We start from the raw sequence: 19,445 nt of genomic DNA on the forward strand, positions 1-19,445 counted from the left end.
CAAAACAACAAGCGAACCGAAAAACAAAGAAACCCACACCAAACCTCCACAAGAAGGCAGCTGGTCTCCTGCTCTTCACCTGCTTGCCAGCATCAGCCTGTTCACTCCCTCTGAATTAGTGATTTCTTTGGACTGGATTTTTGTCTGCCTCTATGTTGAGCATTCACTTTTGCTCAGTGAATGTTTCCTCGTGAAACTTCCACCATAGTGCTAACTTATGTCAGAGAGCCAGAGCTTCTAGATGCCTCTAAAGGACAAACTGCTCCTTTTCACCACCTCCGGCCTTCGGTGTCATTAATTCAGGGACTCAGATGGCTTCAACAGGGATTCCACCTGTAGTATCCCTGATTAGGCTGTACCCGTCCAGGTTTTCTATTCTTTTTCCCTTAATCAGTGACTTCAGCTTTTTGCCTTTAAGCCGGTCAGACTTACAAGTCGAGGTTTTTCTTTCTTCGCTTCATGCTTTTTAAAATATGGATGTGACATTCATCTTTTTCATTTTTTTTTTTTTTTTTTGGGGGAAAAAAGCCAAAAAAAAAAAAAATTATAAAATGGGGTCTGGAGAGAGGAAGAGTTCAAGGTCTATCCTCCAATACCAAGTCTAAGTCTTAAGAGTGGAGATACAGGGAAAAGAATGTTCATAAAAATTACACGTATATTTAAGTAAAACATAAAAAGAAGAGGAGTGGGGAGGGGACAGCAGGGCACTTTCCCTTTTAGGAAAACAGAATTTTTGTATTCTCCAAATATTCCAATTGGGACAGTTACACAAGTAGTTTAATTAAAGCATTCTGAGGGACTTCCCTGGCGGCGCAGTGGTTAAGAATCCGCCTGCCAATGCAGGGAACACAGGTTCGAACCCTGGTCTGGAAAGATCCCATTCGCCGCGGAGCAACTAAGCCTGTGCGCCACAAATACTGAGCCTGCGCTCTAGAGCCTGTTAGCCACAACTACTGAAGTCCGCGCGCCTAGAGCCGGTGCTCTGCAACAAGAGAAGCCACCTCAATGAGAAGCCCACTCACCTCAACTAGAGAAAGCCTGTGCGTAACAATGAAGGCCCAACGTAGCCAAAACTAATAAGTAAATAAAATTTAAAAAGAAAAAAGCATTCTGAGATAGACGGTTGAAAATATAGTACTATAATTTATTTTAGCAAACACTGCTTACGTTAAGAATGTTTGCAATGACAGAATTTTTTGCCTCGAATCCTTGCCACTAAAACCTAAATGCATGGATATGCATACATTCCTTAAATTCTTATGGACGTTAATAAAGACCTACCTGACAAAGGGCTTGTGTGCAGAATAAGGACTTCCTACAAATCAATAATAAAAAGACCAACACAATGAAAAATGAGCAAAACACTTGAGAACAGTTCACAAAATAAAATGTACAAATGGCTGTTAAACATATTAAAAGATATGTTCAACCTCTTGAGTCATCAGAGAAATGCAAGTTAAAAGCACAGTAAGATAACACTACATATCCACCAAAACTGCTAAAATTGAAGACTGACAACACCAAAGATTGATGAGGATTCAGAGCAACTGGGCCTCTGATAGTTGGCAGTAGGAGGATAAAACGGTACATCCCCTTTGGAGAACTGTCAGTTTCTGATGAAGTTAGACATACATCTATGCCCTATGACCTGGTGACTGTACTCCAAGGTATGGGCCCAAGCAATGAAAGAACGTGTTCACAAAAAAAGATTAGCATGTTTAGAGCAGTTTTATTCAGCCCCCAACTGGGAACAATCCAAATGTCTACCAACAAGAGTGAATAAACAGGCTTGTACAATATACTTCCACTCAGTAAGAAAAAGGAACAGACGACTGACACATGCAACATGAATTTCAAAACCTTATGTTGAAAGAAGGCAGACGCAAAACAAGTGTATACTGTATGATTCCATATACATGAAGCTCAAGAACAAGTACAGGTAATCCATGGCGCTGGTAGTCATCAAGCGGTGGCCTCTGGGGTGAACTACTCTGCAAGGGGGCAGGAGAGAACTGTGGGGGGGATGGAAATGTTTTGTATGCATCTGTCAGGACTTATCAAACTGCCTACTTAAGATGTGGGTATTTTTATTGGATACAAATTACACAATTAAAAAAAACTGAGGAAAAAGGTACCGCTCTTAAGCTGAGTGATGGGCACACAGGTGGTGTTTTTTACCCTATACATATACGCTATATATGCCTCATTCTTTATATCAACAAAAAAATTTTCTTTAAACGTCAATCTTTCCAGGGACTTCCCTGGCGGTCCAGCGGTTAAGGCTCCAAGCTTCCACTGCAAGGAGCACAGGATCGATCCCTGGTCGGGGGAGCTAAGTTCCTGCATGCCTCGCAGAATGGCCAAAAAAAAAAAAAGAGGTCAATCCTTCCACATGTACTTTTCACTGTTTAAATTATAATACTTATAATTCTAACCTTTTGAGCCATTTGATTAATTAGGAATTATTTAAACTTTAAGGTTTGAAAAAGGATTAAAAACAAATTGTGGAAATGCTTCATTTAAAATACAAGACATGACTACCTCATGAGTTTTAAAAGGTCAATTTCCCCTACATAAAAGTTTTGGTTTTTATGTGTCAGAATATCAGAGATAGAATAAAAAAATATTGCTTTTTGGATAACTAAGAAAAATACATATTTAGCATTGCTCAATTTCTAGAATAACTCTATAATTCCTCAGTCTGTTAAAATGAGCTTCAGGGGATCTTTGCTTGAGATTTTTTTTTTTTTTTTTGCGGTACACGGGCCTCTCACTGTTGTGGCCTCTCCCGTTGCGGAGCACAGGCTCCAGACGCGCAGGCTCACGGGCCCAGCTGCTCCGCGGCATGTGGGATCTTCCCGGACCGGGGCACTAACCCGTGTCCCCTGCATCGGCAGGCAGACTCTCAACCACTGCGCCACCAGGGAAGCCCTGCTTGAGATTTTTATAGTTAAGTCTGCAGCATTTCTAATACTTAAACCTCATTTTCGAGACCTCATTTCCTGAATAGACTTGAGCTCAAAAGGCTAATTCTTCAGAGGTTGTTTCTCCAAAATGAGTATTTTGCAATTTTGCCTGCTGCCCAAGTAAACACTGGTGTTGGGCTTGGAGTCACGTGGGAGTGGAAAATTAAAAAAAAAAACACTTAACACATTTCACTCTTATTTTTTCTATAAAAATATAACTCTTTATTAAATAACATGCACAAATATCTAGTCATTTATTAAACAGATATGATTTAGAACAAGATTTAAAGAAATACAAATCCTCAGGTACAATTTAGTATCTTGTTCATGATATTTGAATAGTTAAAAAAAAAAAATCACTGATTAAACTAACCATCCTTTATTTCTCTTTCAGAATCCTATATCTTTTTAGGCATATACCCCATTCCAAGTTTTTTTCTAGCATTTTAGAGCTTCAGAATAATCTTTAATATCAAGAGCCCTTAACTTACTTACTTAAGTATAAATTCCCATGGAGAAGGCATTCACTTTTTTTTTTTTTTTAAGCTATCCCGATTAGCTTCGAATGAGTCACTTTACAAAGGGAATCTGCAGAAGCAGCATCATGGCAGACAGGCTCCAGCAACTTGAGGTACCACTGAACAGGGTGAGAACTGTGGTTAGTACTAAAAAGCTGGGATGACTAAAATATGCCAGATTTCTGCTTGCTTGGTTTTTCTCTTCTGCAGCTTGTTCTGTTTGGCCAAACAGTGATTTTTTTTCCGCACCCGCTTCTCTGGTTGAACCATCAGAACAAACTGCTGTATAAACTTACCCTTCTCATATTTTCTATGATTTCAATGCTCAATAATCTGTTTTTTTATTTTTAGGCAAAAGTATAAACAAAATTTGCATTAAGTTTTTCATATTAAAAAGTATTGCTTTTATAAATTAGTTTTTAATGTTCCCAGCCTTAATAAACTTAACTTCAACAAAACCAGTGCTTCAAAATCTACCCTGCCTTTCTTGGCCCCATTTATCCAATAAAAAAGGCCAAAATCTTTCATCTAAATTTCTAAAGACTACTACATCCAATCTTTATAATAAAGTCCTTGCACTGTGCATTTTTCACACGTGCTGCTTTATTGCGCATGCCAAGTACAGTATCAATTAAAATATAAACTGATGTAAAAATTCAAAAATCCCTAAGCTTAATATATACCTTTGCACTCAAAAACTTCAATTTTACATTCTTTCCCACTAGCTGGGATTTTCAACTTGCAAGCTGAATTTAAATAACTTTATTCCTCATATATTCTTTTTACTTTTCTCTATCAGAATAAAAAACACCCAGTATTATTTTATAATTCAAGAAAGTATTGTGGAAAGTTCTGTAAATCTTATCTCATATACTTATGATCAATTTTACACATAACCTATCTTCTTTCCAAAAATGTTTAGTAAGTTTAACAGCAGGTTTCAGATCTGAAATATTCCTGAATATTTAATTTACATCATGTTACAGGAGAAACTGGACTTTTTCTAAGTATATTGCTAATTATTTTATTAAAAACAGCATACCAAATCTTATTTTAATTATAAAATTTTGAAAATTATATGTTTTGCATCTTGATACAGGGAAGAAATACAACATATTAATCAATATTTCATAAACATTGCAGAGATCGATCAGAATATGCCCATTTCTTTTACCTATTTTGACTACCAAATATCTCTTTTTTGAGTACTCAGTTGTTATTTTAAAAGTGCAAAGGTTATTAAGCTTAGAACATTATATTTAAGCAATGTAAAAAAGTTTTACAATGATTTAACATGACCAATAAAATTTATTAAACATATTTACATATATTCACAGATTCTTTCATATTTGAGTATTAAAATAGACATTTACAATTTCAGAATTTTCATTCAAAGGCATTTTTGGGGGGAAGAGGAGAATAGGCTCTATCGTGAGATGAAAAAAGAGCTGTTTCTTTGCATGACTAATTCTAAATAAAATGTCCAACATAGTAAGTCATAGGTACTATCCTGGGAGACTGGTATGAAACACCTTACACTACCGTCAGGCATCGCTATGGAGAGAATTAAATTATAGGAAGCATGCAGTATGGCTAAGTCACAGTCTCTACAGTTCTGTGATGGAAACAAGCTAACTCAGACACGCATGCCTTATTTAAAAGTCCTGCTACCTCAACACACTATCACTACACTCCATACCATACAAACTACAACTTTGGTCCTTAAACATTAGACAAAACAGTTTTACAATTATTTCTTTGTATACGTCTTGACTACCAATCCCTTTGTATACATTTTGACCATTAATTACAAGATTTACATCTGCACAATATGTATAAAATAAGTTATTAAAAAGGAAGACAATATTAAAACTTTCAAAAAGAAAGCTGTACAATTAACTTACAGATATAATAAACTGAAGAAATTTTGTGCCAAGTTTTCCTTCCACATTAGAAACTATTTGGTAGGAATTGAGCCTTTTAGTTTGCTGATCTGTTTTAGTAGAACTTGACAGAACCTCAACACCCGTGGTCACCTCGTACGTAGAGCACTAACAGCTTCCAGCGCCATTAGCAGATCCTCAGCTCCCTAAACATCTACCTCGTCTGCCAACGTGCTCCAACGCGATAGTCACCTTTCACCAATATAAATAATAGTTTTCAGTTAGAAACTGCTTGGATCTAAGATCCAAAATAATTCTTTTCATTTTTAATAAAATGACAGTGTTTACTACATCACCAACTTTAGTTGAACTTTACTAATAGCTGTGAAGGCATAATATCATATTTTTGTCAAAAGGCAGTATTCCATAGTATAATACTCTTAAGCCTCATTCATTTAAAACACCACCACCAGGAAGTCACGGCTGCTATATAGGAGTCAATTCAAAGTCATCATTCACATCAACAAGGGGAACGTAAAACTCCTGAATTTCATAAATGCTGATAGATTTATAGGTGGCAGGGTCAAGTTCCTGGAGTTTGAGCTGCCATTCTAACCTCTGGACGGCATTTAAAGCTGCAGCTTCATGTTGTTGCCTCATTAAAAGACAGGTCTATTTAAAAGAAGAGAAGAATTCATTGATTATTTATTACAATTGCTTTGTTTAAAAATTAATCTCATGCATTGTTTCTTTAGGGTGTAAGATGGATATACTAGGGTATGTGAAGCTTCTGAGTTACGCGTCCATTTCTGGTGTACCCTGTCTGTATCCATATGCCAAATACTTATGGACCCACAACTTCACACTCATCTAACAGACTTTAATTTGAAACTGTTCTTTCAAGCAATAAAATTTCAAATTATCGGAAGAATCAAGAAAATCTAAGGAAAAGTGATTTTTGAAATGATTCAAACCAAATAATTTTCTTTACAGATTACTTGCAAAATACATTTCTTCTCTTCTTGTTCTCCCCTCTTTCACATGTTGGAACTATAACCAGACTCATACACTGGATAACAAATATGAATATCTCCATTAGAAACTGCTTTTTCTCTGGTAGCTGCACCATGTATATGAAATTGGACCTGAAAAATGGGGGGTCTTTATCTTCCTTTATCTTCCAAAGTGCGACCGCATGAGGATTCACCACTAACTGGTCTTTCCTTTCCTAACCACTCCTCTCTAAACACAGCTACAGTTTCTGTTTATGAAGGGGAAGTATCAAGTTAAAGTGAACTTCTAAACATACATACCTTTAATTTGTCAAATTTATCGTCCACATCTTGTAACCAAGACATGAATTGTCTTGCATTAAAACGATCCCTCACAGAAGTTTTACTGTCATCAGACTGAAAGAAAACATTAAAATTGTTGGATATTATAAAATAAAATAACCTACTTTAAAATCTGTATGCCATTTCATCTTTTTATGGTATATTCTACTTTTAAAGGAATGATGAAAAGTATACTTCAAAGAAAGATAACATAATCTGAATATTTTGAAAATCTGATAAAGTATTTCCATACTGAGATTAGTTATTAGAATTATTAGGATGCCGGGTTTAGTTATTAATTAAATAGAATCCTACCTATCTGTGTGTCAAAAATGTCTCAGAAAGGCATGTCATATGAAGTGACATGCCTGTGACTTCTTATTAAAGCACAATTGATTAAGAAATTAATTTTAATGTTATCGTTTACCACATGTAGGGAGAAAAAAATGTTAAGGTGGGAGACAGGCCTTTGGGGCTGACATTTCTTCCAGGACCAGTCCTTTGGAGTGCTCACAAAGAAATTCTATACCAACTCTTAAGAATACCAGTTTTGGTATTCTTTTAAGATAGGCTATATTCAAACATCAGCTTTGTAGCTTACTGTGTAATCTCAAACTAATTACATACTCTTTCAATTTTCTATTCTGTGAAATCGGGTAAAAGCGCCTCTTTTAATCTTGTTTGAGAATTGAGAGTCACTAAGCCCTTGTTCTAACGCTTGGGCAATGGGAAGCACTGGGTCTGACAAACAACTGCTGCCGTTACTTCCGCCAAAGCTCTGACCACCAGCACCAGCGAGGTGGCATCCAGGCAACACAATCACACTACTCACATTCTTGGCTGTTACCACTTCCTCCTTGGTCTTCAGGTAAGACCTTTTGAATGTTTTAAATTTTATTATTGAACCTTTTTTATTATTACAAGTTTATTTTGAAAAGGAAGAGGTCCGATATGAGAATGGCTAAAGGATGGCCCAAGCCCCTACCCAAGGAAGCGGACTTGTTCCTTAGTCCCTCAGCAGCTATGCTCACCTGAACAAGCCTGCTCCTCAGTGGAGAGACCGTCTACCAACTGTAAAGCCAGCCGTACAAGGGTGGGTAACAGGCCCACAGTCATCCTCAAGACGATGACTAAGTTCTTCTGCCCTTCAACTATTAGGTGGCTTGTGGCCTGATCCTTTTTAGTCTATGATTTGGGGATCATTCTGAGGGTTTACTGGGAAAATTCACTTCTTTTCAGAAATTCTCTTTATAACCCAACTGGTACTCCTTTTTTTTTTTCAGGTGAGAAAAGTAAAGTCCAGAGAGAACTAAGTAACTTTCCCTGTAATATACTGCATATACTTCGTGTCTCTATAGTTTGTCTGATTTAAAACAGTATTTTCTAGTCCTTTTTGGTGATAATCCTTCACTGTCTGTGTTTATACTTTTATATTCTCTCTTATGACCAAAGAATTTCATTCTGGTTTATGAAGCACAAAAAAATTCTGAAAACTGATGTCTAGTTCCGAATTCACGTAATTTACATGTGGTAGTAAACTCTTTTCAAGCCGCAGCTACAGTTTTCCACAGTTGTGTTAATTTATCCCAACAACATCCAAGATCCAAACAAAGCCTGGCCCTCTCTCAGCACTATCACGACCTGAGCTGCACCTGTCGCCCTTTCTGGCTTCCAGCAGCTTCCACTTTAGAAGCAACTTACAAGTTATCTATAAAAAGCACTTTAGTGTGAAAGAGTTGTTTTCTCCTTTGAGCTTTACTGATTGTTGAATTCATGTTTCTTCTGAGGACCCAGATTACCAAAGGTGCCTGCTATCCTAAGAGCACTAAAGGCCATGGCTAGTCCTTTACCTGGGCGTCCAGTGGCACGCTGTACACTTCTGCATCCAGGAGAACAGTGCACGCACTGAATGGCAGTGTCTGATTTGCCAGTGTTCTTGCAGCTCTGTAATGAACCCGAAGAACTTCCTGTTCATTGGATACAATGAGTTTTTCCTAGTTGAACAAAGAATTAAAAAAACAACAACAATTCTTCAACCACTTGTTCTTCAAATAAAAATAAAATCACTTAGGGCTTCCCTGGTGGTGCAGTGGTTAGGAATCCGCCTGTCAACGCAGGGGACACGGGTTCGAGCCCTGCTCCGGGAGGATCCCACATGCCGTGGAGCAACCAAGCCCATGCGCCACAACGGCTGAGCCTGTGCTCTGGAGCCTGCGAGCCACAAATGCTGAGCCCGAGTGCCACAACTACTGAAGCCCACGCGCCTGGAGCCCGTGCTCTGCAGCAAGAGAGGCCATCCAATGAGAAGCCCGCTCGCCGCACTAGAGAGAAGCCCGCGCACAGCAACAAAGGCCCAACACAGCCAAAAATAAAAATAAAAAATAAATAAATTTAAGAAAATAAATAAATAAAATAAAATCACTTAAAGTGCTAAAGAACTTCAATCTCAGAGCAGTTTTTCTTTCACAGTAAGCTTGAGAAATTTGAGAACTCCAAGGGTTCCAAAAGTATAAGCAAATTTCCTTTCCAAAATCAGCAGTCTCTTTTTAAAAATCATCTTAAAATGTACAACGATGGCTTTTAGTATACAGTTGTCCCTTGGTATCTGCGGGGGATTGGTTCCAGGACCCCCACAGATACCAAAATCCATGGATGCTCAAGTCCCTTATATAAAATGGTATAATATATGCATATAAACTACACACATACTCCCATATAGTTTAAATCATCTCTAGATTACTTATGATACCTAATACAAGGTAAATGCTGTGTAAATTTGCCAGTGTGTGGCAAATTCAAGTTTCGCTTTTTGGAACTTTCTGGAATATTTTTTCTTGAGTATTCTGATCTGTGGTTAGTTGAATCCATGGATGCGGAACCTGCAGATATGGAGGGCCAACTGAATTCACCAAGATGTTCAACCATCACCACTAATTCCAGAACATTTTCATCAGCCCAAGAAGAAACCCCATGCCCATCAGCAGTCACTCTGCACTCCCCTACTTCCCCTGACAACAGCGACTCTACTTTCTGTTTCTATGGACTTACTTATGAACACTTCACACAGATGGAATCACATGGTAACCTGGTCTTTTGTGACTGGCTTCTTTCACATCACATGTTTTCAAGGTTCATCTGTGTTGTATCATGTATCAGTACCTCATTCCTTTTTTTTTTTCCTCATTCCTTTTTACCACATTTTTTTTAATCCATTCATCAGTTGATGGTCTTTTGGGCTGTTTCTTCCTTCGGGCTATCATGAATGAAGCTGCTATGAACACTCATGCTCAATTTTTGTTTGAATTTATATGTTTATTTCTCCTGGGTAAATAACTAGGAGTGGGACTGCTGGGTTATAATGGTAGTTTTATGCTTAACTTGCTGACAAACTGCCAAAATGTTTTCGATAGCAATTGCATCACTTTATGTTCTCCCCAGCAACGTATAGGGTTCCAGTGTTTTCACAGCCTTGCCCATATATGTTATTGTCTGTCTTTTTTATTATATCCACTCTAACTGTTCTGACGTGATACACCATTGTGGTGGCAGCTTCTCTTTTATAATGAATATTTCATAGCAACAAACACACTGTACTCTAATGCTAACTACAGTTGACCCTTGAACAACGTGGGTTTGAACCGAGCAGGTCCACTTATACATGGGTATTTTTCAATGAATACGTACGACAGTCCTACACAATCCACGGCTGGTTGAATCCATGGATGCAGAAATGTGGATACGGAGGGCCGACTCTAAAGTTATAAGTTAATTTTTGACTATGTGAGGGGTTGGTAACCCTAACCCTCATGTTGTGCAAGAGTCAACTGTACTTGTAAACCTCTGACAATCACAGTACAATCCTGCCTTAATGTGTTAAGTGGGATCCAAAACTTCCACTTATGTAATACACAGTCACTCTTTTGTAAGGTTAATGCCAATATAGGCAATCCTCTGCATTTAGCAGATGGGAATTCCTGAGGTCCAGCTGCAGACCTTGGCCCGTCTGGAAGGCTGGGCTGGGAGAAGACTAAACATGTGGCTGGTCTTGTCCCCACCATGTTGCCTATTCACCCCTCAACTGACAAGAAATTTATCCTTCCCCCATTGGAGGATGCAGGCCATATTATATCCAAATATACATTACCGTAGAGTTTTTCTGTATTTATAATTTAGTGAAAAGCTAAAGAGACAGTCTTTTTTTTTTTTTTTTTGCGTTACGCGGGCCTCTCACCGTTGTGGCCTCTCCCGCTGCGGAGCACAGGCTCCGGACGCGCAGGTCAGTGGCCATGGCTCACGGGCCCATCTGCTCTGCGGCATGTGGGATCCTCCTGGACTGGGGCACGAACCTGTGTCCCCTGCATCGGCAGGCAGACTCCCAACCACTGTGCCACCAGGGAAGCCCCGACAGTCCTATTTAATCTGCTATAAATTGTTATGTGATAAATGACACTCAAAAGAGAAGAGCTAAGTCCAATACTTATAATTTATGAATTTAAGTGCAAGTTTAAGGTGGGACTTTAAGTGATAAATATCCAAACACGTGGTCAGATACTAAGAAAAAACAGCTAGAAGAAAAAATACTTTCTAAAAAGTTGGCTGGGGACTTCCCTGGTGGCACAGTGGTTAAGAATCCGCCTGCCAATGCAGGGGACACAGGTTCGAGCCCTGGTCCAGGAAGATCCCACATGCCGTGGACCAACTAAGCCCGGGTGCCACAACTACTGAGCCTGCATGCCACAACTACTGAGCCCACGTGCCACAACTACTGAAGCCTGCACGCCTGCGTGCCCAGAGCCCGTGCTCCGCAATAAGAGAAGCCACCGCAATGAGAAGCCCGTGCACTGCAACGAAGAGTAGCCCCTGCTCACTGCAACTAGAGAAAGCCTGCGTGCAGCAACAAAGACCCAACACAGCGACCCCCCCCCCCCGCCAAAAAAAAAGTTGGTTGTAGTCCTGCAGCAATAAAGAGCAATAACCAAAAATCTTTTTCACCATACAAGAAAGAAATACATTAAAAAAAAAATCCATTTAGTTTATTTATTTTGGGCTGCGTTGACGGCTAAGAACCTCTGTTCTGAGGGCATTTTTCCCACAGAATATTATAACATTTGAATACTGTTCTAAATGAATGAACACATCTTGCAGCCAGAGCCCCTGGCCCCTTACCTGCCTCCCCAAGAGCCCCTGACTTCAGAGCCACCTCGCATCCTACCTGCCTCCCCAGGAACTAAGAGGAAGGCAGTACTTTGGGAGAGGCATAGCCCATTCTCAGAAGACACTGTTTGAGAGGCTCTGCTTAGGAGTTCTCATACTCCTAAGAAGCCTCTGGACAGAATGAGGGGAAGGTCATCTGTGAACCTGAATGGGAAAAATTACGTCTTTATTTTTGCTCACCTCCAACTGGCATTTCTTTCAATCATCAATGTAGGCCACAAACCACGGTGATGCCAGAAGTATTTGCAACTTTGTCATCCACAGAAATCACAACTATTTTCAATTCCTGTTACAGTTGTTGCAAGTATTGCCCCCAAGTTTTTATACTAATTTCTTCTTTGAAATTCCAATAGTCATTAGACCTGCTACTGTATGACATGTGATGGCAGCTCTTCCATGTAGAGACACCTGTGCTACACTACACAGCTGGCCAACTACCAAGCAGTTCTCCCCACTGTAGAACCAAATGGCAGAGTTGTTTGTTCTCACACTGGTCAGACTTCTAAGTTGCTTTCTAGCTTTCTGTAATTCTAAATTGTTTGCCCGTGGGTAAGTGGAAGGATGTGAGTCATTTTCACTATTCAAGTTCTGCAAATTACACAGTTCAAAGGAGAATTCTAAACTGTCTGTAAGGCAGCACAGCTTCTGAAACATGGTTAGATGCATAGATGAATATATACCAGGTGACTTCACACATGCCTGATGGCTGAAACAGCTATTGATGTGGGTTATATGACCTAACTTCTTACTGCTAACAAATCGCACTGACATGGGTCATGCACAATGTTGTAAGTTCTGTTTCAGTGCTTCTTTTTTTTTTTTTATTGCTTTTCTCTCTGTAGTGCTATAAATTAATTTTCTTCATTTAAAAATATTATTCTGAGGAAAGGTTTTATATTTACCAGATTGCTATAGGAATGCATGGCACAAAAAAGGTTAAGAACCTCTACCCTAGGAAATCAATCATGTGTGAAGGAATTGCATACAAGGTTTTGCTTGTATAAGAATATGTGTGTATGTCTGTAAAGAAAGATCATAGCTTACTTCACATTTTCAGAAAGTCCCTGACTCTCCCACAAAAAATTAAGGTGTTATTATTTTTGTCAGTCCAAGTTACTTTGATGATTTCTATAAATTAATTAGATAGGTTTTTCCCCGTCATGTCATGCCAAAACTAACCACCAGAAGCTGGAATATTAAAGCAGAACCTAAAAGGACCAATGAGCACAACCTTGGTAAGAGTCTGTACTACAGTAGCTGGTACCAAGCAAAATTTCCAAAGCTTGGAAATCCCAATGTCCAAATAGGAATTCACTGCTACAGTTCTGCAAATCTGGCAAATGATAAGGAATTATTAGAGATTCTTATATCAATATATCAAATACATACTGAACATGAATTGTTAACATGGGAGCAGCTATCCTAAATCAGGCTTAAAAATTCTCCATCTATTGCATGAGAACAAGATAAAATCAAACCATTTCCCAAAATGGCTTTAAATAAGGAAGAGTCACTAATAAAAAACTGTAGGCAGTTATAATCTATTGTTAAAATACAGTTATTTTTGACATAAATGTAAATGTAAATATTTCTTACCCTTTCAATACTGTGTTGCAAACGAAGTTTCATCCTTACAACTTCCTGTTGTCGAAAAAGCTCTTTAAGCGGATCTGACAGGGAAGGTGGTGGTGTAATCTAATTAAAAAAAAAAAAGTTGAAAACGTTAGATTTTATTTACAATATCAGCTATCCTATAAAATTAAAACTTTTTAGTGTATAACTTAATGAAAACATAAATTCTAATGTTCTTTGAATTAAATAATATAGTAACAATTACACAACTGATTGTTACTTCTCAATTTCAACTCTTTGAAACAAAGCAGAGCATTCCAGAAAACTTAGATGTTTTAATTCTGAGGCCGCAGCAAATTCCAAAGAGCACATTAGGACTAAGACAGTTATTTACCATACAGAGACACATTTTAGAGCATCAGTAAGTGATAGTTCAAAGACAGGGAGGAAGGAGTAACAAAAACACACAAAACACCAAGCAAACAGTCCTAAAGATGACAGCAGTCTGAGGGTATAGTAAGTGAAATCTCTCTGTAGACATGATAAAATCCAAACACTAAAGTGCTGAGTTTTACATTTAGTGAATTAACTTTTATAAAAATACATGAAATTGTCTTCTAATACAGTTGTCGTTTTCAAACTTTATTATATGTGGTAAACTCACTTTGTCTATCCATGCTCCAAAAAGCTTATGTTTAGTTCATCTCTAAATTGATCATTACAGTGAACTGTGCTTTCTGGTAGATGCTGGAGGTTAAGAAAGCTGACTCAGGGACTTCTCTGGTGGTCCAGTGGTAAAGAATCCGCCTTCCAATGTGGGTTCGATCCCTGGTCGGGGAACTAAGATCCCACATGCCATGGGGCAACTAAGCCCGTGCACCACAAACTACAGAGCCCACGCGCTCTGGAACCCGCGTGCCACAACTAGAAGCCCGTGCACCACAACGAAAGATCCCGCATGCCTCTGCAAAGATCCTGCGTGCCGCCAACTGAAACTCAATGCAACCAAAAACAAGAAAACAAAACAAAAAAAAAGAAAGCTGACTCAGTCTATGCATACACTCAAGCGTTAATATAAAGAGACATCCAAGTATGGCAGTAACTGTCTGTGATCCCTGAATATTCTCCCTCTACCTCTTGGAGTATCTCTATCCCCACCCCCCGAGCTTTTAATTACTGTCAGCATACTACAGTGAAGTAACAAAGGTTATCTCAGCACATTTTGGCACAGTTTAATAACTCTGGGGACTCTTCTGAAGCGGGAACAAGCAGATACTGTGTGCTTCCTGATGTGGTGCTACAGGGATTATGCAGTTCTATACAGAAAATACTCGTGCCAAAGACACGAACCTGGATCCAATCAAGACTCTATTTATAAATAGTAAATGGTTTATAGGAATCATGCGGAATTGTAAACATTGTCAAATAACAATCAGTTGAATCAATGCAGAAAATTCTACAATACCAATAACTTACTGGGGCTGATCATTTTTCAGGTCTCTAATTGCAGTAATGCATTTGATTTCTGTGTCTGTAAACTTCTTTAAATTTAATAAGAAGAGGCAAGAGTAGAGTTTGGTGCTATTATTTTAGTTTTGTAAAGTCATACGGGCGTCCTTCAAGCAGCTCAGAGGACAAATATCTACTCCTTTGAGACCGGAGTGTCAGAGAAAGCTTCTTTGAGAGGGTTATGCCTGAGCTCTATCTTAAAGGAAGAGCCAGAGTAAAGAGTTAAGAGAAATGAGTTGTGGGGAAGAAAGAAAGGGAAAGAAGGGAGGGAGATAATTCACACACAAGAGGACAGTATAATCACCTGCATGAGAACACTCTAGTATCAGGAGGCAACTGCAGGCTGTCCTGAGTTCCTGGAACATCAATGTGAGGGCAGGAAGGGTGGGATACAAGGGTGGAGAGGGCAGCAGGGCCCAGTAATAAAGCTTGTAGTCTGTTCTGGAAACAGCGTTTCTTCAAGCATGACCCACAGAACACTGGGTGCATAGAGATGATTTACCGGAAACGGTTCCAAGAACAAGTAAGTTTGGGAAACACTGTATATATGTACTTATTTAGGTATCCTGTAATTAGCAAATTAAATTTTAATAGTTCTCAGAAGTCCTACAGTTAAGAAATCTATTTATTTTTAGATAAATGGTGTTTCCCAAACTTACTTCATCATGGAAAACACCCATCTCTCCCTACTGGAGAAGGTATTTAATTAACATACTGTGGAACACGTATTATTTGTAACACATTAGGGTAAATTTTGTATGTAATGGGGAACCAGTGGAAGGTCTTAATAGCTCACTGCTATATTTGGAGAACAGATATTAGGGGGATGACATTGTAGGCAAGGAATTAAGGAAGCACGTCACTGTTACACTGGCGTTAGATGAGGAGGGAGTGGAAGAGATGGGGGTCTAAAACTGTGGGCAACTGACTGATTTAGGATAAAAAAGAGGGAGCAGCTGAGGACCTGTAGGTCCTTAGCATGAGGACTGGATGGCTAGTAATAGAGACCACAGGAGGGGACACAAGGAAAGAGAAGCAGGTTTGGGGGCAAGTTCAGTGCTGAAATGTTGAGTCTGTGGAGCTATCCAGTTAGCAAAAAAGAAGCTGAGGAGAGAGGTTTGGGCAGAATATATAAATTTGGGAATTCTCAACATATATCAATCTATAGAGAAGTCTCTATATGGAGACTTTTGAGGAAACTTTCCTTTGGCTGTTTTCCTCATCTACCTGTAAGTAAATCAGGCGTGGAGATTTTGTCTTTTTTAGCATCGGTGAGTCCCAGGAGTCTCTAGAACAGAAGCTTTCTTGACAGCTTCCTCGGGACACCCTTTCTTCTCATCCCCCACACCTCCATCCCTCTGTAGGGTTTCTGTGTATACCAGCTTGTGACAAGTCTTTTTCTTTTTTTCCTCCCCCTGTTCATTTGAGTTTTGGGAACCTGACCTAAAGTTTTATTTTTCTTCCCTTTATTTCCTCTGGAAAAACAGCAGCATTCTGGCTAAATTTTAAGAAAAGCATGTGATAGAAGAATGAACATGTAAGTGGACTCTGGAGACAATGTACCACGTTTATTAACAGGTTCTATAATCAGATTACATAGACAAAGTGAAGAAACCACTTTGACAAAAAGGCAATTAGCAGACTGAAAGGAAACAAATGGATAAAATATTGGTAAATACGAAAAGTAATGTAACAAAACAATTTTTGTTACTCTGGTCTTTATTATTTTTCAAAAACTAAGTTTCAAATAAACTAGTTTTAGTCCAATAAACTCAAAAGTACAGCTTTTTATGAGCAAAAGGTGGAGGGTTCACATATTAGCTCTAGTAAATGTGACCCTTAAAGTAATTTTGAGCTGGCTAAAATAATGGTAACCTCTTAAATCTGTACAATGTTTTAAAGTTTTCAATGGGCTGTGGCATATACTATTTCAACCTGCTTTGAGGTGGGGGAGACATTATTGTTTTACAGATATCAAAACTAAGGATCAGAGAAGTGAAGCGAATTCTTCAAGATCACACAGGTGGTTTGCAGCAAAATCTAGACAAACTCATGTATGCTACTTGGAAATCTACCACTTTTTCTACTACATTGTACTGTGTGTTTCTCTACTTTAGTAATTCTCATTAAAAACAAAGAAAAAATTCCCTACTACATCCAGAAATAATTCTAAGCTCTGTTTATAACCCCTTTTGAAACAACACTTGATTATGACTAAATTCTAATTTGATTAAAGTTATATCCCCAGAACTGCTGCAAGGGGATTAAACTTGTATCACATCATCTTTGCAGGAATAAGCAAAGCTGATAGTAAACACAGGCATGCATAACATATACACAAATATGCATCACGCTATATACACGTGTATACATATATATACGTATCAGTAGGCAGATAGTGCTAAAAGGGCAACCTAACACGGTTTATTAGAAATTGTTTTTAGTGAAACAGTTTGTAAAAATTTCTAATTTAAATGTGCTCTTTATAGCTTTACCTATATTTCAACCCTATGATACAAACATAGTTCAGTTCAAAGTTCTTATCCTTTAAGGAGAAATAAAGAAAAAAAGGAAACTATTAGCTTTATATTTTTTGAATCATTAACAAATTATCTTGCTGACAATCTGAAAGAATGACAAATTTATTTACAACTCTGTTCTTTTAAATCTACTACTGTTTACTATTAGCAGAGTAATATCAACATCTCTGTCCAAGATTTAAAAGGCACTAGCATCAAGGTATATTCCGTGAAAGCGGGAATAAAGAACCACCATTCCTCTAACTGTCTGATCTCCTCTGAGCTGGACTTTGGAAGACGGAACATGTGCAAAGGCAGGCTGTGAACCGGCAGGGAATGGCCTGGGGACCACCGAGTACAGCAGGGTAGTAACCACAGCCAAGCCTGCATGGGAGGACTGTGTATGCAGGAGTGGGGACTTAGCTTATAGAAAACTGAGTCTTCTTTAGAAGATGTTTAACCAGGTAGTCATGAATCAGATCTGAGTTTCAAATAAGGAATCCAGACAATAAGTAGACTGACTGGCCTAGAAGAGACTGGACTAGAACCTATGGCAGCTGCTCAGAACGTCTGTTTTGCTCATTTCTGATATCCAGTTAGCACTATGCTTAGCACAGTTATGAATTACATGCATATGCAATTTTTGAATATCTGATTACACTATATTCACATGTGTGATAATGCAGTAGTCTAAGGAGGTCATGAGGTCCCTGCATGACAGTGGTAAGAAAGAAGAGGGGAAAGGAAGTGAGATGAATCAATAGGACTTAGTGACTGATGTGACAGGAAGGAAGAGGGGAGGGTTGAGTTTTGGGTTCCCAGCCTGGGAAGTGAGATAACAGATAATGATGGTAACTGAAGCAGATGGAGCAAAAAGAGCACTTCTGAGATAAGATAAGCATGTCTGGTATCGGACATAATGATTTTAAGGATATTATGGGACATTCAGGAGACATCCAGAAGCAGCTAGACACATGGTTATGGAAATCGGTAGTGTATCCAGGGCTGAAGATAGATGTAAGACTCATTCTACAAGAGATCAAAAGTGTCGTAACCCTTAATTGGATTACAGCTCAGAGGCAGAGGCAGACATGTAAACAGTTAACTGCAACATAACAGGGGAGGTATAAGGAAGACACAAGCAATTCTGCTTTGACAAGACCTTGCACAGAGATGATATCATAGTGGGTACAACCGATGGAAGAGGAGAGAAAAGCGGGCCCGGCGAAAACAACATTTCGCAGAGGGAAGAGCGCTGCCAAAGAACCCAAGTAGTGAGACAAGAGATTCCAAAGAAGAGCTGAGTTCAGTTTGGCTGAAACACTAGGTGATTTGGATGAGTGGTGAGAAGATGAAGCAGGAGGGGTAGACTGGGGTCAGACTGTGAATGAATGATTATGCTGGGCTTAGATATGGGTTTTATGTTGTGGGCAAGGGGAAGCCAGCTAATCACAGCTGAGATGCTTCAATAGGGAAACAGCTTCTTATTGCTTTTGAAGGGACATAAATTTAACAACAAGAGAGAAGGCTCCAATAGAAAGAAACTAGGAGAAAAAAGAAGTGAAAAACCTGCTGCGACGTTGAGAGTGAGATAAAATGACGAGGGCCCTAAATGAAGGCAGTGGTAGAAGGTACAGATTCTGGAAGGTAGAATGGTCAGAATTTGGTTTCTACTGTGGGTGTCCTCACTAATAAATACAAATTTGTTTTTAAGGGAGCGGGTGATAACTCATTCCCTTTTGGTCTGTGTGAGGTCTGAAGTGGGAGTGGGCGTGTGGTTAGACCCTCTCCCAAAGAACGCGGGAAGCCCAAGGTCACATTCCTTCCCTGAGGGTAGACTCCCCGTAAGCAGCTCCAGCAGGTGCCCTGAGTCACTGTTGCACCTGCATTTATTTTTCACCCGCTTGCTCTACCCGCTTCCGATTCCCTC

General features: G+C 39.0%; 1 protein-coding gene across 1 annotated transcript in view; it reads right to left on the reverse strand.

The window, feature by feature from the left end:
• Positions 1–5,853: 5,853 nt before the first annotated feature.
• The window catches only part of ANKRD12 (ankyrin repeat domain 12), a 112,971-nt gene continuing 99,379 nt past the window's right edge, over positions 5,854–19,445 (reverse strand). The window contains exons 11-14 of the mRNA XM_007458447.1: positions 13,512–13,610; positions 8,552–8,695; positions 6,681–6,776; positions 5,854–6,039 (exon numbers count right to left, since the gene is read on the reverse strand). Of these exons, the coding sequence (XP_007458509.1) occupies positions 5,854–6,039; positions 6,681–6,776; positions 8,552–8,695; positions 13,512–13,610 (525 nt within the window). The remainder of the gene's footprint in view (positions 6,040–6,680; positions 6,777–8,551; positions 8,696–13,511; positions 13,611–19,445) is intronic.

Source organism: Lipotes vexillifer, unplaced genomic scaffold, assembly GCF_000442215.2.
Source record: "Lipotes vexillifer unplaced genomic scaffold, Lipotes_vexillifer_v1.1 scaffold447, whole genome shotgun sequence".
In the NCBI taxonomy this organism is placed as follows: domain Eukaryota; kingdom Metazoa; phylum Chordata; class Mammalia; order Artiodactyla; family Lipotidae; genus Lipotes; species Lipotes vexillifer.